Source organism: Necator americanus, chromosome III, assembly GCF_031761385.1.
Source record: "Necator americanus strain Aroian chromosome III, whole genome shotgun sequence".
Taxonomy (NCBI): domain Eukaryota; kingdom Metazoa; phylum Nematoda; class Chromadorea; order Rhabditida; family Ancylostomatidae; genus Necator; species Necator americanus.
Genome location: NC_087373.1, coordinates 11,018,718 through 11,044,788, shown reverse-complemented (window position 1 = coordinate 11,044,788; position 26,071 = coordinate 11,018,718). Strand labels below are relative to the sequence as shown.

Sequence of the window (26,071 nt, the reverse complement as noted above, 5' to 3'; positions counted from 1 at the left end):
TTTCTTGTTGTCTTCTCGGGACTGACAGTGTCGTGCCCCGGGTCCGCTCCGAGTAGGAGCAGCGGGCATCGGTGGGGGTACCCAAGGCCGACTTCCCGGATCTGGAGGGGCCCTGCGCTGGGCTAACCACCGGATGGCGGCCTAGCCCCTCCGAACCCTGCGGGCTCGATCCGAGGGTCCCTTCCCCCTGCCCGACTCCTCCTTCAGGGCGCCTCAGGGCTGCCCCCTTGATCCCACACCCCGATATATTTTCTAGGGTGCAATGCGGTTAAAAAGGTTTTACGAATAGGGTTTATCCTTAAGACATCAATACACGACACGGCACGCACAAATATACACGACATAAGGTGGATCAATAAAGGGGCCAGTCATGGCTAGATGGTTAAGTGGTTCTCGGCGGCAGATGGATTAGGGTTGCGGTTCGGACCCCGTGGGCAGCCAGCCAGGGATAGGGTTGTTGCGATGGTGTGGCGGTGCGGCTATCGAACGAGGCAGAACATAACGCAACGCAACACGACACCACGAATAATGCGGATACGAGACTGGACCGACATCGAGAGAGTGACTAAAGAAAAACCGGAACACCGACTGCTCGGTGCCAGCCCTTATATATGGCGGCCGCGTGGGAGCGCTACCGTAATACATTGCCATTGGCGATGTTTCCCACGCGGCGCGCGAGAACTGCGGCCGGCTGGCTGGGAAAGTCGTGCCGGGCACGACAGACAGCAACATAAGTTTTTTTCGACCTGACTCGAGAGCATTCGATGAGCTCAAAATATATCAGTAAAACTAGGGCGGGTAGGTGTAGCGGTTAGAGGTTCCGCTTCGTGTGCGATCAATCGGAGGTTCAAATCCGAATTCGAATCCGTAGTGCTCACGAAGCCTTTCTTCCCTCCGGCGTCGACAAATTGGTGCCAGACTTGTCTGCGAGGACAAAAACACTGACTTGACACATCGGCTAGCCACCGCAAGTCATTGTGCAGACCAGTTACACGTTCGTAAACCTCAAACAATTCTGAATTGAAGTGAAAGTGGGAGCGCATCCCAAGCGGATTGATAAATGCCAGAAACTTTATCCTTTATCACTTACCAATAAAGCTAAAAACAGGAAAGCCAGCAGACCGGTATGGCTTATTTTCTTTCAGTTGCGGTTCGAAAGGCAGCTTCTCGAGGTCATGCGTTATTGGAGGCGAGTTGTCTTTAGTAGCTTATTTTAAAGTGTAAACCTTGGAGATTTGTTTAAGCATGTCAATCGCAACTTTTATTCTTATTGAAACTGTCTTTATTGTCCTCCAGCCCTTCATCTCTCCACTTCATTTCCTTTTCATAGCAACACAACATGGGTTTCTCTGTATTGCAAGGTAATTCCGTCAGATTGTCGTTAGATTCTTGGTTGTTTACATTGAAAACGTGTCACAGCAAAGGAACTCACAATGTATATCTGAGGCTGCATGCGTAATGCGATGTCAGTGACAGCGCTGAGTTGGTCTGCTCGAACGTTCCTGAGAAAAAATATAGGGAAAAGTTGAGGCGTTATCGGCTAGTCTCCTGAAATGGCTGCGAAAACACATATTCTTGTTCAACGCAAGTGACTTTCTTCCTTTCCTTCTAGAGGAGAAATTCATTTGTGACTTTCTAGGAATTTTCCTGAGTTTCAGCCCTTGCAGAATGGAGATGAAGTAGCATTTACTGTCTTTCCATCTGACAGGACTCTCTTGAAAGTTTGAAGCCAGGATGATCGTGGCGGTCGGTACGAGCAATCCGCGTGGAGGAAGTATGCGTCGAAAATGTAATCATACGACAAACAACACAACGACAGCCGAGTATAGCAAATTGCAGGAGAAAGACCTTTCAATGATTCCAGAAGGGGTTGAAAAATTGAGTTACAGTTATAATTTCAGCCATTGGGCGGGTTCAGCACAGTAGGTAAGAGGTTTGATTGCGGCTGCACGGTCGATGATGATGTCGACCGTGCAGCCGCAATCAAACCTTTTGATGAAAAAATGATGTCGATGAATCGAAACCAGCAATGCTTTCCATCGCTACGAAGTTTGATAGGTGCCTCTTTGCGCCCCTCCTTTCGTTGATTGCTTTCACTTTTCAGAAGACAGCCCCCTGTCTCAGTTCCTTCATCCAACGCAAGTATGGAAACCTGGCAGAAAACCTTTGGAAATCTTTTTGTAGGAATTCTTACTTCCATAAATCTTTCAGAGAGTAGATTCTACAGAATGGAAAATTAGGAATATACATGAAAACAAATGTTGGCAATATTATTGTGTCATTTCACAGAGAATTTCTTGCATCGTCCGATAACAATGTTCTGATTTTTTTGCTTTTTCTCGTTTTTTTTCTATTTCTTTAAATGATTAGAGAGCCAATTCATCAAAGCTCAACGTTATACACCTCATTCTGTATTTAATCGAGATTGTACGGTCGCTCAAATTGCGCATGTGATTTCGGCTGAGTTTGGAGGACATCGAGTGAAGCATAGAAAGTCAGAAAGAAAAACATAAAACTTTTAAAAAAGAAAAATATTAAGGAAATACAATTCCTATCCAGCACTAATTTAACCTTCAGCGGCGCTATCGTCCTATTAAATACGAAAACTACAGCTTTCAGATTGGCTAATTTATCCTTCTCCTGTTGTCCTTTTGACTTGACATTCCATTTTAATATTACAAAAATCAATAAAACAAAGAGACCGTCACACCACTCTCATGAAGAGCGCTGAATTCTCTGCCAAATGACATACAACATTTCCCTGCATTTTCTAATCCTACATACATTTCTGAGTTTGAAAGGAAGCGGTCGCGGTTCATTCCTCAACCCAATAGTTTGCCGAGATGTCGTATTAATTTTTTACAAGCTGTACACGAGGTTGGTATACAATTTTATTTTCTAACGTTTCGGCAGGATCGCCTTCTTCAGAACCTAAAACGGGCGATTCATTTAACAATTTAAACGAACAGGCCTCTCCACAACTTAGTAGATAGACTCCACCTTTTCGATCACCAAATTAGCGACTACACTGAATGCTCACTTTGGATCGGAGACGCCTAGCATGCACTGTTGACTGACCGATCACAAGAGCGAATGGTCCGATTGTTTCATTCAGATCAGAAAAATCGTCCGAGATATGGTACGAGTTACCGTGATTCGACAGACATTCACCCTTGCGGTCCATTTTAGGGTTGTTGGCTTGGATCCAGAATGCCCCCCGCAATTCTCTAGGCAACGTTCTGGATTCGCGCATTAGGATTATGAGATAATAAAGATGTATGGATATGGTGAGATATGGTGCGAGTTCCGGCTTTGTACGAAAAACGACAATATAAACAAATATAATACGCAATATGACATCTAACCATGCCGAAGTTCATTGGAAGTCAAACTTTCAATTACTTTGCAATGTGAAGCTGAATATTATCGATTTGTGAAGGAAGCACTGTTGCTGAGAAAGAAAATCGTTGCAGCTAGGCAATCAATCCACTTTCTCAACTACTTTCTGCATCATGTCGTTACTCCCAACTTTATTGGGCAAAAACGAATGTGCAATCTGAGCAGGGCACCAGAGAACAGCCACCAAGTACGAGCAGTTCCACAGTTCCTCTGCATTGTATTGAAGAAGAAGCAAGATGAAATGTACACAATGGTAGAGAAGTGTGTGTAGAAAAAATTATTATGCTCACTACTTGAAATATCGTCTCTGAAAGGGAATGGTGAGTGGGTCGATTTGGATTTCCAATTCCATTCGATCCAACCTCGAGATGAATCTACGTAGAATATTTAATCGCCCTTTGAGTAGATCACGAAGCGAGAATCCGCAACCACTAAGTGCTATGACTCTTCCAGGCAGGAGCGAACGCGACCCTGTTTGTAACGAAGAAATGTTATAAAATGTTTCTCGAGTTGTCGTGTTAAGGGGATTAAGACTTTATGAAAATGCGCGGGCGATTTTGTAATTGGGTCTTAATTTTTTCCATTGTAGCTCATTTGAACCACAGTTGTGCGCTAGATAACTTGTGACCTACATGAAGTTCAAGATGGGCTCCACAAGAAACCCAATTTTAACAACAGGGAGAGAAACCGAAGACCACTCAGAGACAGTCTGCCGATGCCTTTCCTATGTGTGTTCTTTGAACAACAAGACGGTAACCCAGGCGTAATGCGAGATTGTGTCTCTTTACAAACGATGTATATAAAAAGGTACTTCGATTTCGTGAGGACAGAACTAAGCCTAACACTTCATTTGCACAAAAGCAAGGCATTAAGGAAGTTCGAGAGTTGATTAACTCTAAACCAAAAAGGTTATCTACAAGTGATAAAGGACGGAGTTTCTGGTCATTCCACACCAGCTCTATCATGATATCATGATCATGATGTATAATAGCGGGCTTTTTCTGTCACGTGTGTGTGTGACTCACAAAATTCAAAAGGTGCGGCTGCTTAGGTTTGGTTAGTTGCTATCATGATCATGCCATATGATAACTTTGTCGGTCAGTGTGTGTGTATCTCTGTGTGTGAAACGAAATTCTAAAAAGGGGTTGCGACAGGTCCACAGCGTCGAATTGATGCGCCGGAGCGACATAGCTATGAAATGGAGTGCGGCGTGTCCATCGGCGCCGAATTGGTGCGGCGGCGCCAGATAACTATAATTTTCGGTGCAACGAGTCCACCGGCGTCGGATTGGCGTGTCGGCGCCAGATATCCATAGAATGGGGTGCGGCGGATCCCGCGGCATCGAAATGGTGCGCAATAACTTCGTGTGCATGTCGCAAAAGGTTAATGGGATGTTTAGTAGTCGCAGCCACTGGGCGCGTTGCTTTTCTCCTTTATGACTTCTCCGCGCGTCTACTTCCTTCTCCGTTCGCATCAATCCTTGTGTAGCATGCCTTCCTTAGAAAGTGGAAACATGCATGCAAACGGCTGCGTGAATAGTAGCGGACAGTTTACATGATCTGGCGCAGAACGTTATTTTTTTCAGTTGAATAAAGTCATTCACGTCACTTTGTGCTTAAATATCATTCATTGATAACTCTTGGAAGGGAACAGGAGGATAACCCAAAGTTCGAGTAATACTTCCAAATTGTGTCTGCATTATATTGTTATCGACGGAGTCTTTGAAGCTGAGGTTTGAACATTATCCAAATGTAGAACTGACGCGGTTAGAAAGAAAACTATGAAATCTTCTGCCTTTATTTACAATGAAAAAAGATGAAGGAAGATTATAAGAGATACGCAAGTCTAATTTCACAGAAAAGGGCCCTGATATTGATTTTCGTAGATCAGTTGAGGGGAGCGAAGGGAACTCCACAGAAAGTCTGAAGCCCGGCTTTAACCGGACGTTCGGACTGGTATTGCAATAACACAGAGGCTTGCAAAATGCCTCACTGTATCGTTTATCTTCTTTGTTGGTGAGTTCATGAAGAAGTGCCGCTTTCTAAACGACGAATGGATTAGTATGGCAAAATTCGCTGAGTTTCTTCATTCTTCCATTGCTCGCCTTAAGATTGACCTGGTGACCTGCCCAGTGCTCTATCTCCTTACCAAAACGCACAAAGTATGGTTTACATTGACCCTACCACATCCAAAGTGAGACCTATAATTAGTAGTGTAGGAGGTCCTACGGATAGGATAGGGTGGTTTATAAACACAACCAGTCTGAGCGTCCGGCTAAAGCCGGACTTCAGACTTTCTGTGGCGTTTGCTTCGCTCGCCTTCACTGATCAACGAAAATTAATATTAGTGTTATTCGTTCTATGAAATTGGACTTGTGTATCTCCAACAATCTTTCTTCTTTTTTTATATATAACTAATAGCAAAAGATTTCATAGTCTTCTTTCTAAACGCGTCAATTCCACATTTGGAGAACATTCGAGCTTCAGCTTCAAACACTCCTTACCAATATATTGCAGACAAAGTTCAAAAGTACCACGCAAAATATGAGTTTTCCTCCTGTTTTCTACATACAGTTATCAAAGAATGATGTTTTGGCAGAAAATGACGTGAAAGACATCATCCTACTGATAAAGATAACGTTCCACGTCAGATCACATAAACATCTTGCTACTATTTAGGCGCGCGTTTGCATACGTATTTCCACTTTCTGAGAACGGCATGCTGCAAACTTGAGGCGAACGAAGAAGGAAATAGGCACGCGGAGGAGTGACAAGTCAAGGTGAAAAGCGCAGCGCCCAGAGGCCACGGCTATGAAACGGCTGCAACCATTTACCCACATTTTATGCACACAAAGTTATTGCGCATCAATGACCAGATCCACCGACGACGGTGGATCCGTCGCATACTATAGCAATCTGGCGCGCCAGTCTGACCCGTCGCACCCATTTCTATAGGTATCTGGCGCCGGTGGACCCCTCGCACCTCTTTTTTATCTGGCGCCGGCGCACCAATCTGACGCCGATGCCCCGTGCCCCTTTTGGTTTTGGCGCCGATGGACACGTCGCACCCCATTTTATAGCTATATGACCATAGCGCACCAATCCGACGCCGAGTGGACCCGTCGCACCCCCTTTTTCGAATTTAGTGACACACAGACAAACACACACACAGACAAACACACACACATACACACACACGGACTAAGCTCGTTATTATATATCATGATCATGATACTTGCGCAAGTATTGAGCCATACACCTTTCCATTTAACCAAAACCGGTACGTTCCTAGTTCCCCCGCACGCTTCACACCTGACAAGAGACTGTGTGATGGAGTCACTCGACGTCAAAGCATTGTATACGAATGTATCTAATGGCTCTGAGATTCAGAACATGTTCAAACTCTTTAGAGAAAATATAAGAACCATCAATTTATACGGATTCTCGATCTCCCAAGCGGTGGTTCTTCTCAAGGCGTCCCTCTACTGCAAAATCTAGAAAATACTTTGCACAACTTACAGGTTTGGCTATGGAGCAGAGATCGGGTCTCACCTTAGCCATTTCATTTACGAGCAAAATTGAAGCACCTGTTTTGGAGCTACGTCCTTTGTTATACTCTCGGTACATCGACGATTGCTTTGTCATCTGCGCCACCCAAGCAGTGATGGTTGAGTTGTTGAACCGACAGTCCGAACACATAAAATTTACTAGAGAGAAACCACAGAGCAATTGGTTTCCCTTTTTAACGTCCAGTTTGGTATCTCGAACCGTGCGAACCAAACGAAGTGGTATCGTAAGCCTTGTAACGAGAACATCATGGTTCATTTTCTCTGTGCTCATCTATTTCAGATGAAGAAAGCTGCGATTAACAACACGCGGCAAAAACCGGTTGTGATGGAGCTTTGGAGAGAAAGGATAAAGAGAACTTTGGCTCGCAAAATTGCTGTTTCTTATGTTTATCAAATCCGAACGTCTGAAACAATACGTTATCAAGGGGTACGAGCACGGCTACTGGGAACACCTACCACACCCGTTTTTCATATATCTGCGATGGAAGGAGCACCCCCATCAGCCGGTGTCTGAGAGGAATAGACTTAGATAGCTCCGTTCCGGTAGTTGAAATCACCTTGATCACCTTGACCACCTTGACTCCCATCGATCTTCGAACTGGCTGGTGCCGATAATTCTTCCGCTCTGTTCCAACGGCTGACATTAAAGCACATCACGGATCCGGCCTACCCCTTTACCTTTTTTTTCTTCTTTTGAAAAAGGGGGGACCTCCCCCCCCCCCCGCCGCCGCCAAAAAAGAAAAAAACCCCCCCTTATTAAAAAGAAAAAAATAATCATAAAACAAAAAAAAAAAAAACAACCCCCCCTTTTTTTTTTTTTAAAAAAAAAACCCTTCAAACAAAAAAAAAAAAAAAAAAAAAAAGGGGGGGGGAAAGGGAGGGAAAAGAAAAGGGGTTTTTTTCTTCTTCCGCTCTGCACTTTTAAGCTCCCCTACTGCTCGTCTCCTCCTGGCCAGCTCGGTGATCACGTGGTTCATCATCTTCATTTCCTGAGCCAGATAAACGTAGCTGGTACATTGGGATATGTTCGTCCCGTTGAGCGGAGGGCATCCGTTACGCATAGACATCGACTTCAGCACATTCAGCTGAAGACCGATGAATTTACATGTTTTGTCGAATTCGGTCAGCATTCCTTCCGCTTGAATGAAGCTAGATGTTTTCAGGACGATGTCCTCTCCAAAGTGCAAATGGTGTAGTTGCCGACCGTCAACCCTCGCTCCCATGTCGCCCTTCCCATATATGTATATATATATGTCGCTTTCGTATTGCGTTATCGAGGGTCGCTTTCTTTGGGTGCGATTGTATCACCCTGTCGGACTCCGTCCAAGGCTTCCATGACCGCTTTCTTCTCAGCTGAGTCGAAGGCCTTCTTCAAGAAACTTGAGATCAAGATTCAAGAAACACGAACTTGAGATAGAGCGGCAACTTGTACTTTCGTGATTCCTCGATGAGAATCGAAACAGTGTGAATGTGGTCAAGCCTGTTGAGTTCTTTTTAAAACTCAGCTTGTTCCCATAGCTATCCTCACTCTAAGACTTTTTCATTCCTACTAAGGGTCACTCTTGTAAAGAGCTTGCAGATGACGAACAGTAGGCAGACTGGGCGATAGTTTCCGACGTCATGTGGTTCTCCCCTCTTTTACAACATGACGGTCTTGCTGGTTTTCTACTGTTTAGGAATCTTGGATTCCGATAGGTAACGTGTAAAGAGACTCGCCAGAGTGTTGATGAGTACTCGCGGAAGGTTCTTCAAATGTTGCCATTATTCTCTCGGGACCGGTGGCCGTACGAACTATTACCGTCATAATAGCATGTCGTACTCTGATTCCTCGATGAGAATCGAAACAGTGTGAAAGTGGTCAATCTTGTTGAGTTCTTTTTAAAACTCAGCTTGTTCCCATAGCTATCCTCAGTCCAGGACTTTTTCAGTCCTACTAAGGGTCACTCTTGTAAAGAGTTCTGGAATGATATGTCCGTCTTCCCTCAGATGGTGAGGAGGCAAGTGGACATGGCTGTCGAAGAGATCAGAGTAGAAGTCGTAGATGATTTTCTCCACTCCCCTTCTCGATGCAATGGTTGTTCCCTTCGGGTTCCGGAAAGAAGTCATCCTCGTCTTGCGAATGGCGAAGTCTCGACGGGCATAGCGGATGCTTTTTCCAGCCTCTGCAACTTCAGCGAACGATTCTGCACTTCTCTCTTTAAGGTGTTCCTTTATTTCCTCTCTGGAAAGCTTTGCGTGTTCGGGCGTGAGTTCTTGATTCCCTGCGGTTCGTGCTGCTCCACGCAGGCGTATAAGCTCAAGAGTTTCGGCAGACAGGTGTCTCTTGGTGGTTTTAAAACTCTCAGCTTTCCTCGTGCAGTCGTGATGGCGTTCAACGAGCCTGTCGTAAGAGATCCCAGTTAATGATAGTTCTGAGACTTCGGTCTCTAAACTTCGCGGCTTTCTCTTCTCTCCGGGCAAACGAAAATCTTTTCCGGAGGATTGAATGGTCCGATAACGTTTCCGATCCCGTATAGAACTTTGGTACAACAGCGACGTTCGTCAGACAGAACCTTTCATTGACGATTATGTGGTCTCGTTCATTACGGTACCCTCCACTGCGTGACTCCCACGTCCAGCGTAGAGTGGAGGGCTTCTGGAATTGCGATTTCCCATGGGTGGTCTTAGTCGTAATGACGAACTCGGAAATCTCCTCCTGTTAATTCCATTGTAGGCCGTGGGTCTCAATGTAAAGTCCCTCAGGGGTTCTTCTTGGGCTAACTTTGGCGTTGAAATCGCCAGTTATGAACTTGTAGAAGGCATGATCTTCTCGGTAGAACTTCTCCAGGTCCATATATACAGCTTCGACTTCTTATTTTTCGTAGTTTGATGTGGGAGCATAAACGACGAAGATAGTCAAAGCTGGCGCTGGGCCACATCTTCTCATCCGCAGACGTCCGATTCGGGTCGTAAGCTGTTCGAAAGAGTCGATGTTCTCTTCCATACTTGTGTTGACGAGGACTTAAACTCCACCATTACCTCTACTGTCGCATGTTCTTAAGAACAGTTCTTCTCCAGTTTCATATACGGCGTTGAGAGGGTGATGTCGTCTCGTCTCGGTCAGCCCCATGACCTTCCCAGATTAGACAAATGGAGCTTATTTGCTGGAGGCGACGCCACCCAAAACCGCCACCTTTGCACTTCCCAGTCAATTGATGCAGGCTTTTGGTCGGATCGACGTGCGGATGCCAGGATGCATACAAGGATGCCGTCCTGGCTCAGCAGAAACAGGGAGTCGATCCCCTGACTAGCGCGCCTCTCAAGGCAGGAACAAGGTCGCTTTTGGTCCTCGACTACCCCTTTATTTATCACCTGGGGATGCGCTATGTAGTATCGCGACTAAATGGCTGCGATCTAGTGAGAGAGATCAGTGAGGTCGTTGAAGTACCACCAAAAAATTTGAATTGACAGCTAGTTCTGAATCGTTTATACGATACCATCTGTACTGCACCAATCTTTACTATTTGCCCCCACAGGTAGACCAGTAAACTGCTTAAGATCCGGCGTAATCTACCTGATTTCTTGCTCGAGCTGTGGCGACGAGTATGTTGGTGAAACTGCACGACCGCTATATGTCCGCATCGAAGAGGAGGTGGATGGAAAGAATAGATTAAGAGAATAGACTCTTTTAGGTGCCCATAGAACACAAAAATACGATAGAGCCGACTTTGAAATCATGGTTCAAATCTTAGCGCAGAGATCCAAAACGTTGGCTCGAGAAACCAGAAACCCTAAAATAAACCGCAAGGCCGAATTTCTGTCGAATCACAGGAAATCGCACCATACCTCGGATGATTCTTTTTATCTGAATGAGACAAACTAATCATACGCTCTTGTGATCGAGTCAGTCAACAGCCAACATACATGCTAATCATCTCCGATTACAGCATTCAGTGTAGTCGCTAGGTTGGTTATTGAAAGGTGGAGTTTATCTGCTTAGTTGTGGAGAAGTTTGGTCGTTTAAGCTGTGATTTGAATCGCCCACTTCATGCTCCGAAGAAAAGTGATTCTGCCGAAAGGTGAGCCAATGAAATTATTTAAGAGTCTCGTGTACAGCTTATGAAAAATTTATACGACATCCAACTATGTCGAAGTTCATTGAAAGTCGAACTTTTCACTTTGCCGAGAGTTCTTCCTGAGTTGATTAAGTTGTGTTATAGGAATTGGGCAAAGGAGTACAGCAGGAAAGAACCTGGAAAGGAATCGCGACAGTACTCGTCGTTATGTTTGTTTGTTCACTGGTTGGCTTAGCCTTCCATCTATTCGCACCAGGTTAGTTGCTATCGTGATCATGCTATATGATAACTTTGTCGGTCAGTGTGCGTGTGTATCTCTGTGTGTGAAACGAAATTCTAAAAAGCGGTTGCGACAGGTCCACCGCGTCGAATTGATGCGCCGGAACTGCATAGCTATGAAATGGAGTGCGGCGTGTCCACCGGCGTCGAATTGGTGCGGCGGCGCCAGATAACTATAATTTTCGGTGCAACGAGTCCACCGGCGTCGGATTGGCGTGTCGGCGCCAGATATCCATAGAATGGGGTGCGGCGGATCCTGCGGCATCGAAATGGTGCGCAATAACTTCGTGTGCATGTCGCAAAAGGTTAATGGGATGTTTAGTAGCCGTAGTCACTGGGCGCCTTGCTTTTCTCCTTTATGACTTCTCCGCGCGTCCACTTCTTTCTCCGTTCGCCTCAAATTGGTAGCGTGCCTTCCTCAGAAAGTGGAAACGTGCATGCAAACGGCTACTTAAATAGCAGCGAACAGTTTACATGATTTGAAGTAGAACATTATCTTTATCAGTATGATAAAGTTTTTAACGTCATTCTGTGCTAAAACATCATTTATTGATAACTCTTAGAGTGAAACAGGAGAAAAAACCAATTTTGGAGAAATACTTTCAAATTGCGACTACATTACGTTGGTATCGACGGAGTGTTTGAAGCTGAAGTCTGAGTTTTGTTATAGTGTGCCTGCGAGGAATTTAGATGGAACCTTTAATTGCCTGACATTTCGGCTTTTTCTCCGTCTTCAGAGGCCTAAATAGAGGATGACTGGAACAATGCTACGTTTATCCCGTCAAGTGCCACACTACCCTGGGTCAGTGTTTCGATAATCGTTCTGGGTAGTGAAAACAGAAACCCATCTACATTGAAAATGGTCTTACGTTTTGCTCCACTGGATGTGGGGGTGCTTGCACGCACTTGTCCTCAGTGTACCAGCGAATGAGTATTACTGCGTGTAGATCACCAGCGACGATATAGATGATTTGATCTACAGACAGAATATCAGGCGGTTATAGTACGTAAGTGGCGAACTCATTCGTTTCGACAAGCATTTTTTATTATTTTGAAGGGTTTCTTTTAAGAATAAAAACGCCTCAACCCTTCCTTGCCGATATTTCTCTTTCGTGAGCCAGTATAACGCATTTCACATCGTAATCGTTTCCGTTGTGGGCCTCATGTCCGTGCCTTCCTAGTGATGTTATCAAACTTTTCCGTCGTTTTCCAGCCATGTGTTAATCAATCCTAAATGCAAACATCAAAAGCCAGCTTGTTAGAAACAGACTATATGATAGATACTGCATCTGTGAAAGATGTGTTATTTGTCCTCACGGAAAAACAGGCGACTGCGCAAAAATGAGGGTACTATATGAGATTGAGTGCTTGATATGCAATGCAAATTACCCGGGGAGACCGCTAGGAATCTTTGAGTGAGGATTAATGAACAATGAATGGCAGGAAGACGACGAAAAAGTTTGATAACACCATTAGGAAGGCACGGACATGAGGCCCACAACGGAAACGTTTACGATGTGAAATGCGTTATACTGGCTAACGAAACAGAAATATCGGCAAGGAAGACGTTGGAGGCGTTTTTTCTTCTTAAAAGAAACCCTTCAATGAATAATAGAAATGAATGCTTGTCGATAACGAATGAGTTCTTGCCACTTGTACCGCTCTGTGACCTATAACCGCCTGATATTCTGTCTGTAGATCAAATCATCTATATCGTCGCTGGTGATCTACACGCAGTAATACTCATTCGCTGGTACACTGAGTGACAAGTGCGTGCAACCAGCCGCGCCACATCCAGTGGAGCAAAACGTAAGACCATTTTCAATGTAGATGGGTTTCTGTTTTCACTACCCTGAACGATTATCGAAACACTGACCCAGGGTAGTGTGGCACTTGACGGGATAAACGTAGCATTGTTCCAGTCATCCTCTATTTAGGCCTCTGAAGACGGAGAAAAAGCCGAAACGTCAGGAAATTAAAGGTTCCATCTAAATTCCTCGCAGGCACACTATAACAAAACTCAGACTTCAGCTTCAAACACTCCGTCGATACCAACGTAATGTAGTCGCAATTTGAAAGTATTTCTATTATTGTTAGAGATATGCAAGTCTAATTTCACAGAAAAGGGCACTAATATTAATTTTCGTTGATCAGTGAAGGGGAGCGAAGCGAACTCCACGGAAAGTCTGAAGTCCGGCTTTAGCCAGACGTTCAGGCTGATTTGTTTGATAACTTTATTGACGTCGGCTATTGTTTCTTGCTCGGGCGGGTGTATCACAGTCGGTGATAGGTCCGCTGTAGCCGCATGGCCGATGGTTCGAAACCGCCAAAAGTGCCGGCCAAGCCCTCCATCCTTCCCACGTTGATGAATTGCTACCAGATGTGTCTGGGAGGATCAAAACACTGACTTGATCATCGTCTGGCACGGCAAATCCTTTATCGTTTTTATTATTTCTGCCTCTAGAGTACATGCGTTTCAAAAAATGAGGTTCTTGCACCCCTAGATAGATATGTATAGATAGATGCCATATTTTTGAAGCAATTCCTTTACTTTCCTGTTTCCTAACGCATGCAAATAGAAGTCAATGAGGGGGAATGACGCTTGCACTTTGTTCATCCGTCCAATCCTTCAGAGCAGAAACTCAGATGTTTGGTATTCTTATCATTCTCTGTTTCTCTCGCCTTTTTCTCCTCCTCCTCACCTGTACATGCATCTACGCATTATTTATGTATGGAAGAATCAGTTCAAACGCTTAAACAGTAATTGTTTACTAGCTACTACGTACGGAATTCGTAACTGCTATTCCAACTCAACAACTATTTATTCTCATTCTCTTTGCATCTGATCATCTTTCGTCCCTCACGTACATTCGGTTCCATCATTCGTAGCTTTAACCTTGTTCTAGCACTCCATTCCTCATTTTATGAGGTTAATACCTGTATTCGTGTAACGGAGAGTCTACGTCACATTTCTGTGTCAGGTAATTCCTGGAAAATTCTGCAATTGTGGGAAATATAAACAATTCTTTCCATCCATCGATTTCAAAACACTGTATCTTGTTAACATACATAAGCGAACTGTTGCAGTATTGCGGTTTTCAAAATATAGCTGTTTTTCGGACGTTAGGCACCTCAAATAACGATACGCTATAACGTAGATAGTATTCTGTCCACTAGCTGCACATTTCCCATCTTACCCACGAACATACTAACTCATCACATAGATGGGTAAAGAGAAATAGATTCCCCAACAAATTTCATCCACTCTTGAAAAAAAAATCTTACAAGTTCTTCATGGTTTTCGGAAAGTACAAGAACTCCTCCAAACCAGAGATAAGCCAAGCGCTGAGCGATTATTCTAGCAATTGATGAAACCCTGCATATTCCTTTGCATTTTGCAAATAAATTAAACTACCGGCCAGTATCATCGAGGTGCACTTAGTCCTCGTAAATACAGGACCGAGTGCACCTTGATGATACTGAGTGGGATAATCATGAAAATTCCAGGAGGAGATAATCTAACCCAAGACGACAATGGCAAGTTTCAAGAATGCATTTCTCAGCGGATCTGCACTCGGTTAATTATGAATTCTATTTCAGTCTCACAATTGGTTGGAAACCGGAACTTCCTGGAACGACTGCCTCAATTAATGAACTATGGAGCGCATTTTGTAGGCGACAATGCAATTGTTTATACAAACCATATTAATGGGCCTGTCCGATTGTCTCTAGACAAAATGGAGCCAGAATGCCTACTTAGATTTAATCCGGTACTTTTCCAAAATTCCTTTCTTTTCTTTTCTTTGAAGTTAATAGTTGTTAAAGAGTGTAACAACAAACGCCTTAAAACATAAGTAGGGCTTGGGATCCTTTATGTATATAGGGGTGTAGGATGTTGATGAAGAGTGGAACCATCGTTTTTCCATAGAAATACCAACCAGTCGGCACAGCGTTCGTGTCGATTTGGTAAGCCATAACTCTAATGGTGCGGTAAAAACCTGACAAAATCAAGAATGTTCTTGCGTTGAGTTAATAATATGTAGTTTTATTAAACCTATGATTCAATATCTTAACCATGTCGTTGTTTTTAATGCTTCAGGCCATGGACTATCCACTTCCTTCATACGATTATCGATATTATGCTCTCTGTACACGGACGTCTTCCTATGTTCGTTCTCTTTTGATGTTCTATTAGTGCCATTCTTGAGTTTGGATATTCGGAAGAAAAAAGAACTGAAAAATTTTGTTTGTCACAGGACACAGGAAAATTCAATGCCACATACAAGGTCTCAATCTTGGACAGAGAGCTAATGTGAGTCGTTGTTCGGGAAAACATTGTTAGTGTGATAAAGCTCCGAAGAGAAAACTTTTCTGCCCCGCTTCTTATGGAACAACAGCGAAACTTCTCATTTCATTACATGTTTGATTCAACTCACTCGGAAAGTTGGATTTAACTAGTTGTTTTATAGTGCCGTGCATGATAGAAATTATAATGGGTCTTTGCCTATGGAACTAGAGAGAAAGTGAGTTTCCGACGTATTTTACTGGAATCTTCCCAGTATTTTCTTGTTCTCCTTCTTCTCTTAATTGACAAAAATAAGGGAGTTGAAAGAATTGGAGGGCAGAGAAGAGTTCTTCTTATGCTCTTGTGCTTTTGTTTTGCTGTATGTAGACTATTAATAGAAAGTTAATGTTGCATTGTCCTCCGATGGAAGTAGATAGACCAAATTTTAGTGAAAACCATATTATTTACTATTTCTCCACCAGTAGAATGTGGAAGAGGACATTAGTGAAAGCCTTGCGGTATACAATAGGTGTTCTGTTGCATTTTTAGACTGTATTATAAGGTGGGCGTTACAAAAACCGACGGCGAAACACTGCGGTTTTTTAAATGGAGTCCCATTAGTTACGAATACGTTGGTTTTTTTGAGGTATTTTCCATTTGTACTCTCGAATCCATCACTCAAGATTCAGGTTTTCTGGCAAGATGGCCATCTCTACTACTCAGAATCTCCCGAGTCGCTCACTACTTCTGTTCGGATCACCAGCGAAGAACTGAACTGGGAGTATGAAATTCCCGATCCGTCTTATTCAAGGAACGTTTTCGATCATGATTGGAAGGCAAATCATTTTCTGGGATTTTTGTTCTACTTCTGCTATTGAACTAGGTATCCGCTCTCGAAACCGATAAGTCGAGTACTGTCACCGAATCCTAGCTTTATAGTTGGTCGTTTCTAGGAACTATTCCGCAGTTTTTTTTTAAACAGTCGGCGATTGACTTAAGAGAAAACCTTGAGTTGATATTTACTAGGAACTCGAGTAAACCGATTAAGAGCTCATTACTCTCCGATCCTACAAGTATCAGTACGAATTTACAGACGGTTTGGTGGTCTAAGAAAGGCAAAAAGCTGGCTTTTTTCAGTAGGGATAAAGAGGAGGGAAATTCGATGCTACTGATCAGGTGATAATTCCTCTGTAAGCTTCTGGCAACTTTTTTCAAAGAAGTTTTTCTAGCTACACAGATCGAAAAAGCTATCCGAATGTGATACAACAGAAGTGTACGAAAACTAACGAGAAACAAATACCAGCATTCATTCTTTTCGTTTGGGATAAGGAGACCCGCGAACTAAAGCAGATGGACGTGCAACTAAGGAACAGAACGTAAGCAAGAACATTTTGAGGATGTATTCCTGCAATAAGTCGGTGTTTCTCAGAGGATATCACTATCCTTATGGTTTGCAATGGGTTGTGATGCAAGGCGAAGAATTTCTTGTCACTTTTTGGGCAGATAGACTCCAAACGCACATCTCCGCAACCATTTGTGATCACACGTCAGGAATTTGTAAACTGGTTAGGAGTCAGTTGAAAAAAAAAAACAGACCAACACAAATCCTACTATTCTCAGCCACAATGGCTGTAAAGTAACTGTTATAGATTTTCGAGCACAAGTATCCTAACAAAACTTGGCCGGAAAAGGAATTCACATCCATTTTGAGCAGTGACGATGGTATTTATATCCTTTTGCCTCGAGCCATGCCGGATGGAAACAGTTACCAGCATATAGCTAAGCTAACCATCCAGGTAAAGCGACGTAGCTCACCTCGGGGTGAAGAAGTCTTATCTATTGTGCTGATTATAGAGAGGTACGGCGAAAGGAGCAGAAGATATGAAATGGGCTAAGTCATCATTCCTTTCAATAGGGAACTTTGACGTCGTGGAATTAAACGCCTATGATAAAAACAATGACATCGTGTAAGTAATTTTAATGCTGTTCTTAGCCTTGTTCACTAACTTAGACTTCTCAACTTGGTTACTTCAATTCTTAATATAATATCATGCTATATAACACAAACCTTATTCAATCACGTGTATTTATTAAAAATAGAATGAAGTCATTGGCGTATCAATCCACTTGGGATCCGCCTACGCGTTTTGCTGGAATTCGTAATGGTTGAGGTTTTTGGAACGCGTGTTGGTCTATACAGTGACTTGCGGGGCCACCCGATAATCAAGTCAGTGTTATTATTCTCCCAGACAAATCTGGTACCAATTTTTTGACCCCGGAGAGATGGAGGGCTTGGTTGGCACTAGGGCGGTTTTGAACCCTCGACCGTGTGGCTACAACGGACCTCTACCCGACTGTCCCACACCCAACCCCATGTATGTACTATTATATCTGAAATAGTATGCTTAAATGTTAAGTATTTCGAGTAAATTTAAAATAGTAGAAGGTGGTGCAACGGATCAGATAGGTGTAGTCGTGCCGGAAACGGCTAAGATGGGTTGGAAAAACTTCCCGCGACATCTAATTAGTGTATGAACGCCAGCAGTTGGGAACTACAGCATGAGATTGGTGCGACAGGGCAAATATGGAGATCTACGTAGTTAATGGGTGTAAACGATGTACGATTCCAAGCTGTTATGTCAGAAAGTAAGTAAGGCAACGTTTTATTTAAACCGCTTCATTACCATGACTTATGCTCCTAACTGGTTTCCTCTGCTTGCACGCCTTCTCTTTTGTACACTTTTTTAAAATCTTTTTTTTCTTTTCGATATTTTGTGAAAACCTCTATAGCTTGGCTACCGAAAATAAGAACGTCTTATTCTCTTCGTTGAGATAACGTAAAATGATGTGAACTGATGCGATAGTGATTGATACTGATGAAAATAATGTTCTGCGCCAGATCACCTGAAATGTTAGCTATTGTTTAGTCAGACATTTGCAGAAGTGGTCTCTACTTTTTGAGGAGAGCATATAACGAGTCTGAGGCATATAACGGCAAACGTGGAAGGAAAGTGCTATATGGAGTAAATAAGGTTAAAACCTAATAGACGCTCTCGTCGAGGCTACGAAAACTCCTTTTTTGCCAATTCGTCTCATTAAATTTTTTTGTCAAATCTAGATGCAGTTATTGCGCGATACTATTGCACCGCGGCACCCTAATTCGACGCACTGTGACCTGTTTCACACCATTTCACCACTTTGCGGTACCTGCTCACCAATGCGACAACGTGGGTATCCGTCTCACTGCTTTATAATTCTATAATTTGTTTCTAATATAACTTTATGACACAGAAAAGTGCAAACTTAAATGCACAGAATAAGCACGATGTTGTATAGCATGATATGACTGCCACTGATGCAATATCGACCTGATCTCAGTCGCACTATTTTAGTACAAAATAAGGAACCTTATCCTCCCGTCGCACCAGTACATGAATTCTTGTGAGATGTGGTTTTATTCATAACTGCTTTATTTCCTATTTATCATAAGTTAAGTTGTTTCTTTCCTTTGGCCATTTTTAGAGGTCAAATATTATGAACAACCTTCGCTTCCTTTTTCATCGCTCAAATGTATATATCTTCTTCTTAATATCTTCTCATAACCTGGCCTTAGTAGGAGTCGCGAGATGACATCTAAATGTAGTTAAAGTCCAACAAAATGCAGTGTATGCAGAACATACCACTATTGATCCCGTGCCCAGTTGACAGTCCCATGACGCGCGCTCCATGCAAACGACCGAACAAAGAAACAAAATAAACAGAACTACATAACCACGCGGAGCAGGAGAAAGTCTATCGGAGAGTACCACTTACCACTGCCCGCCACCAGCTACTTCACAGCCGCGAGGGGTAAACCACTCGCTGCTACCAGTAAGCGTCGCGCGGTGGAACAGCTCTCAATCCACGCAAGGAGTAAGCCTTATCTCTAGTAGCTGATCTGGCCTTCGCTTCCATAGGGAGCATCCTTGAGAGGCTTGGGCTGGCGATGGGGTCTTTGGTGTCGTTGTCCTATGCGTCCTTTTATGAACCCAGCCGAGAGATTGTCCGCCTCCGGTGTTGGAAAGCTCCGCCCCTAAATGGAATATTAGTGTATCGAATAACCTGCTTGACTGGATCACAATAGAGCGCTTTATTTACATTACTCGTACCTTAAGAATTTTTTTAAAGGTATTTCACAGCCTCAGCGCCTTCACCGACCAACCGCCATCTATACTCAACGAAAGGATCACCAGTATGCCTCGGATTCGTATATTTATGAAATTCTTTCATATAGCGGTTGACCTTAAGACGACTACTGATGAGTGGAAATGCGTATCTTGTGGATATTCCAACTGTACCTTCCAAATCAATCAGTTGACATCCGACTTCAAGCATATACTCATGTGGTGCAAGGCGAGTGAACTCTTCTTCTGCTGCATTCCAATTGATACAGGTGTACCCATACCAGTGAAAAGCGTGTTCATTAGAACGCCCTAAATTCTTTATTTTTTGGTTTTTCACAACCATTAGGGACCTGCCTATTTCAAATAAAACTAGCTTCGTTTCGTGACTTGCGTTTTGTCTCGAAACCACTATGCCCATTCGTTGAGCCCCTGAGAAAGCTATAATAAAATATGAGAAATTGTACTATATGTTTTATTGCTTCAACTTAACTTTTAGGTTTACTTCCACTTTATTTCACACATCTTTTTCTATTTTTGAGTTATACCATATAATATTTCATCTTTTTCATAGAACCCAGTTCCTTTTTGATTGCCTAATAAGTCTTTTCACAGGGACCAGCGCTTCCACGATATTACCTTGGTGAAATTATTGGACGGAAAGTTGAAAACCGTGAGATTTCCAACTCACTGTGAAAAACGAAACACCTTGTACATGTAATCGGTTTAGTGGTGCAAATCCTAAGAGACGATTATTTCGAGAGAATGTTGCCTTTGACAAGATTACCAACTGTCATACGCGACACCGTGCCGCTGAAACAAGGATATGGTGGGTTGATCTCCTTCAAAAGCTTTGGGTTTTATAATGATAGCTACGACCCGAGAAAAAGTTGAAAAAAGTTGTGATGGTACCCTCATCGCTCCTATGAGCATTGGTCAACGGCAGCATACCCTGTAATTTACTTGAAAATTGTAATTTTGGTATCCTTCCAAAAAACATAGGGATAGAGGTATAGATCACGAGTATGACCACGCTCAGTTCCTACTCCTAGCAGGTGCGAAAACCGTTCGCTTAGTGATCTTTCTGTACGTTTTGTCCTACGGGAGATGTTAGAACGCGCTACGCTTGCACGCTGGCAGACTATCGCAGCAGCTTATTCACTAGTTTTATTTAAATAGGCAAGCAGAATGGTCCTTCCTCACACCGTTTTTCAGGACGATTAGGGGAATGGAGCGTGTTCACGTTCATATTCGAAATTTACACACCTAACCCTGGGTTTCTCCTTTACCTTTTCTCCTTCTCTTTATTTTTTCCTAAGATTTTTTTTTCCTAAGATTAAGGGAGATTACAGCACCGTAAAGTTCGTAGTATGTTTCGCTTGCCTTTTATCCTCGAATTGAGCGATTCACGTCGTTCGCGTCATTACATTTGGGAGCTGATTTCACATTTCATTATTTCCATATATACATGAAAATAACGAAGAAATCATGCACACGAGGGTTTCTAAGAGCTGTAAACAAATGCGAGGGTTACGTACCGACGTGTTCTTCCGTGAAATATCTTTCTTCACCTTCATTGGTGCATTTTTTATATCACGCGTCCCAATGTGACAGCAAACCACCTCTTATTATCTTTCCAGATAAATAATGACCCCTACACAATTACCTTTGCAGAAGCCAATGTGAAGATCTACCTTCCACCTGGTCAGCTACGTCAATCTAATCCGTTACCAGTGCTGCTCAAAGTGTAAGTTTCGTACCTCACTTCACCGTAATCCAGTCAAGGTTTCCATACTTTTACCGGATTGGATGATTGAGGTAGAGCGCTACATCAGAATAAAATTAACTATACTGTTTGCTTCATCTATACTGGTGTCAGAATCACCAGAAGCCTAATGGTTTTTACTCGGCTTCCGCTCCTTCTAAAAATGAGAAAAATAGCCTGGTAAAATCCCAAAATGAGGTAATAATCAAGCATATTTGTATTCTGAAGTGGCGCGCTCTTTTTTTCTCTATCGGAATAAAATATTTATTATTTATTGTCAGTCTGAACGTCCGGCTAAAGCCGGATTTTCTTGTTGTGTCCGCTTACCTCCCCTTCACTGCGACACTGTGACATTTTCTGTAAAATTGGTATTCTTTGTTCCTAACAACGTTTTCTTCCCATTTTTTCTAAATTATAATTAAAAGGAAAAGATTTTATAGTCTTATTCCTAAACGCATCGGTCTTACATTTGGAGAATATTCGAATTTCAGCTTCAAGCACTCCTGCGATAACACTTCAATATGATATAGGTACAAATTGAAGGCATTACTCGAAGTATTGGTATTCCTCCTGATTTTTCCCAACGGTTATCACAGAATGTTTTAATATAAAATATCGTGAACATTATCATTGAAATGATAAAGATAACAATCTATTTCATATTTACTATTTGGGCAGCCGTTTGCTTGCGCTTTTCCAACTTCTAAGGAAGGGTCTGACCAAGCTGAAGAAGGAAACGTGAGATGGAATAGACATGCGGTGGAGTACAATGAGGAGTAATACAACACATACGGTTTCACGTCTACGAAACGATTCAGAGTGTCTCATTTACCTCCACCAATACGCCCGTGAAGTTAGTGTGTGCAGAACTGCACCACGGAGCACCAACTCGGTACCGTGGTACTTGTCTCATCCCATTTCCCTCCTCTACAACGTCGGCGCACCAATTCGAGGCCGGTGGGCCGGTCGTACCCCTTTTACCGTTTAGCGACGTTTTGGGACCAACGCGACGCCATGGGACACGTCGCAGTCCATTTTATACCTTTCTGGCGTCGGCACACACACACACACACACACACACACACACACACACACACACACACACACACACACACACACACACACACACACACACACACACACACACACACACACACACACACACACACACACACACACACACACACACACACACACACACACACACACACACACACACACACACACACACACACACACACACACACACACACACACACACACACACACACACACACACACACACACACACGACAGAATAAATCCGTTATTATACAGCATGATATCATTCTACTATTTCTTTTCGTATATCATCTTGTATATATGCTCTTCGATAATCTCTCTACCGGAATGTGATACTATTTATTGGTCTCACTATCTAGCTCTTATTAGTGCAATAAGTAGGTGCTCTTTGGATAAATAGTCTTTTTGAACGAAAAACATGCAACAAATAATGACTCTCCTTCATTATCTCTTACATTATCCATCCACTGCTTCCACTGTTTACAGTTACGCTGGCCCTTCAGGCCCGCAAATGGCTAACGATGAATTTCTCACGATGAATGAGTTCGTAGAGTTCATAGTCGCTTCACAAAATTATGCTGTGGTAATGGTGAGTACGCTACGTAGGATATCAGCTGAAGGCAATCTGCTTGTTCTCTTCAGGTAGATGGACGTGGATCTGACGGACGTGGATGGAAATACCGAGGGGCCTTCTATGGCGCACTAGGCACCGTGGAGATCGAGGACCAAATAGAAGGGATTCGGTAGTTTCCTGTTCCAGTAAGACCGTTTCTCATTTGGTGAAAATAGCTCTTAAGACAGGTGATGAGAAAATATCCGTTCCTTGACGCTCATCGTCTTTCGGTATATGGATGGTCTTACGGAGGATTTGCAGCTGCACTGATGACTGAAAAAGCGCCTGAATCATTTTTTAAATGTGCAATTTCAGTCGCTCCGGTTGCTAACTTTTTCTATTATCGTAAGTCTAAGGCTGATGTATGCATAGTTCTTCGAGGTGACCTTCGCTACTGCCTGGTATTCCAGACGGGTCGTACTCCGAAAAATACATGGCGAATGCTGAGAAGTCCGCCTACGATGCTATCGACATTACTAAAAATGTGGCAAATTTCAAGAAAACTCGCTTGCTACTGGCTCATGGATTGTATGATGGTTAGATTTCCTGTTGAAGAAAGAACATATCGTGATTTTTGTTTCGGGCTAGTCGTAATTGCGGTGGCTTGATGTAAATGGACTTGTTTTCCTAAATCATTGTGATCGGGGCAAAACATGCACATGCGCGACGGAATGAGAAAGCGGCCGCACCCAAGGAGCTAAACGGTTCCAGTCGAGGTGAGACGATGGTTAGCTCCTCACATCTCCGCAGTACATGTGAAGCTAGCAGTGGTCCCACTTCGATAGCAATCGCTCGATCCGAATCGTCGTTTTGATCGTAACCGCTTACATGATCAGGCATCAAGCAAGCATAGGTACAGCATCTGCCGAATACAATTTTTGACACTTTGGTTACGCATGGCGCGGACATTTGACATACCCACTCCTTCTTCAAATCCTTCACATTTCTGTCAACAAAGGAGCTTTATACGTAGGAATCGCATTCCATACTTGAATAAAAGGTGAATGCGTAGCTTCTATATGAAAGGAAAACTCAAAAAATCTTTCGACCAAAACACTCTTTACAACCACTACCACCTGCTCAATTCTTTTGTTCATATTCATAGATCTTGTTGACATTTCCTTCTATCTTCTTCCTCCTATATTTTAGCACCATATTTCCAGAAGTCGTCCACTTCCAACACAGTGCACTCTTCATAGAAGCTCTGCAACGGAATGACATTGACTTTGATGTTATGGTGAGTTCAGGGTCAGTTCTAAAAATGCAACAATTTAATAGTTTCCTGCAAGGGCCATTCTTTGATTGCAACGATTCTGTTCTAGAGGTTGTGATATGGCTGTGTTCTTGACGCTTTTCTTCCGACTACCACTAGCATTTATTTCGACCGATACTCCCGATATTTCAAAAAAAAACCCTCCAAAAAAATGCCCCCCCCTCAAAAATAAAAACCACAAACATTCTAACTAAAAAAAAAAAAAAAAAAAACCAGAAAAAATAAAATTTTTCCGGCCGCCCCAAACAAAAAAACCAACAACAATTAATTTAAAAACTAAACAAATAAAAAAAAAAAAAAAAAAAAAAAAAAAAAAACGACTTTGTTTTTGCAGCTTTCTAATATTAAAAAAAAAAAAAAAAAAAAAAACCCCCATTGGCTTGTGGGTTTTTATAAATATATATAATAAAAAAAAAAAAAAAAAAAAAAAAAAAAAAAAAAAAAAAAAAACCCCCCCTTTTTATTTTTAAATTAATTTAAAAAAAAAAAAAAAAAAAAAAAAAAACAAAAAAAAAAATTAAAAAAAAAAAAAAAAAAAATGAACAGCAATTTCAGGTGTATCCAAATGAAGACCATGGTATAGGGTCATCCCTGTTCTCTTTGCAGACGAAAATGGCGTCGTTCCTTGAACAATGTGCCACAAGTACATGATAAATTAACATTCCATCTGTAACCAACCTTGAAAAACTTTTTGATTATTTATACGTTCGAAGTGATTGGTCAACAGTTTACGTGTTGCTTACATCTGAAAGGTGATTATTTACTGCTTCTTGAGAAAGAAATAAAGAGATTTGTGTCCACTTTGATCATCAAACGTTTCCAAATAGAGTTAGGCAGGAGTGACTATAGCACACTCTCCATCTACTGTTCAACAAAAATATTGGAAACGGCTGTGATGTTGAAAGCGTCGCGACCCGTACGATTTCTTCGATCATCCTGTGTACAGATGAAAGTTTTTAAATTGCTTTGCAGAATACTCGTAATCAGTTCTTTTTCCAATCCCATAGTGCACCTTGCTGATTTCTGGAAAAGATGTCTTTCCTTGGAAGGAAAGCATCCCATCTTGATCCTATTATAAAGGAGAGTTTATTACAATTTGACACATCAGGATCATCTCTCGCATTTCCGCAGAGCTGATTCTAGAAATCCGCTACCAGTGTGAATGTTTCAGTAAGTAGCTCTGTAACGAATGGAGGAGGATTAGATAACGGAACAAGCACCGTAGACTCCCAGGTCCAAATTGAAAACGGATCTATCTTAAAAATCGAATCTTGGTCATACAGAAATATCGATTTTGGAGGAAAAAATATACTCGCATCCTTGAAATCGTTCAAGCGTTCGTTCTGATTTTGGTAACCGGGTGGAGAGAGAGATGTGTGAGCAATAGGAGATGACAGGTGGACTGGGAAGAAGAGAGAAGAAATAAAGAGATGAAAGAGGAAAGAAGGAGAGGGTCGCTATTAAGCGCACTCATAGAAAATTAGGTAGTAATAATCTGATATATATAATAATTTGGCGAGTGGCGTCACCGAGGCAGAGCGAAAAGTGGCGGCGAATTGTGAAGCGAGATGTAGCTTCACTTTAAATGAAACGGTCAGAAGTCAATCCTTTT

The 26,071-nt window shown here is 42.6% G+C and overlaps 2 protein-coding genes across 3 annotated transcripts; one reads left to right on the top strand and one right to left on the bottom strand.

The window, feature by feature from the left end:
* Positions 1 to 1,245: 1,245 nt before the first annotated feature.
* On the top strand, positions 1,246 to 25,110 carry RB195_009237 (uncharacterized protein; the record flags this gene model as incomplete). 2 transcript variants are annotated; one of them, XM_064189693.1, is made up of 26 exons in its annotated part: positions 1,246 to 1,361; positions 2,105 to 2,180; positions 11,167 to 11,278; positions 14,809 to 14,838; positions 14,902 to 15,071; positions 15,401 to 15,469; positions 15,558 to 15,613; positions 15,771 to 15,824; positions 16,136 to 16,217; positions 16,276 to 16,422; positions 16,680 to 16,762; positions 16,816 to 16,962; positions 17,016 to 17,151; positions 17,236 to 17,382; positions 17,441 to 17,553; positions 19,754 to 19,817; positions 19,874 to 19,978; positions 20,362 to 20,419; positions 20,477 to 20,575; positions 21,421 to 21,493; positions 23,060 to 23,162; positions 23,216 to 23,316; positions 23,371 to 23,531; positions 23,597 to 23,722; positions 24,350 to 24,423; positions 25,015 to 25,110. In XM_064189693.1, the coding sequence occupies 26 exons, from the start codon at positions 1,246 to 1,248 to the stop codon at positions 25,108 to 25,110; spliced, it is 2,598 nt and encodes an 865-aa protein (XP_064047276.1). The 2 variants fall into 2 exon arrangements, with proteins under 2 accessions (XP_064047276.1, XP_064047277.1); XM_064189694.1 differs by lacking the exons at positions 1,246 to 1,361; positions 2,105 to 2,180 and adding an exon at positions 10,325 to 10,363.
* RB195_009238 (uncharacterized protein) lies at positions 8,876 to 10,076 on the bottom strand (the record flags this gene model as incomplete). The annotated part of the gene is made up of 2 exons (XM_064189695.1): positions 8,876 to 9,393; positions 9,986 to 10,076. The coding sequence occupies 2 exons, from the start codon at positions 10,074 to 10,076 to the stop codon at positions 8,876 to 8,878; spliced, it is 609 nt and encodes a 202-aa protein (XP_064047278.1).
* Positions 25,111 to 26,071: the final 961 nt, after the last annotated feature.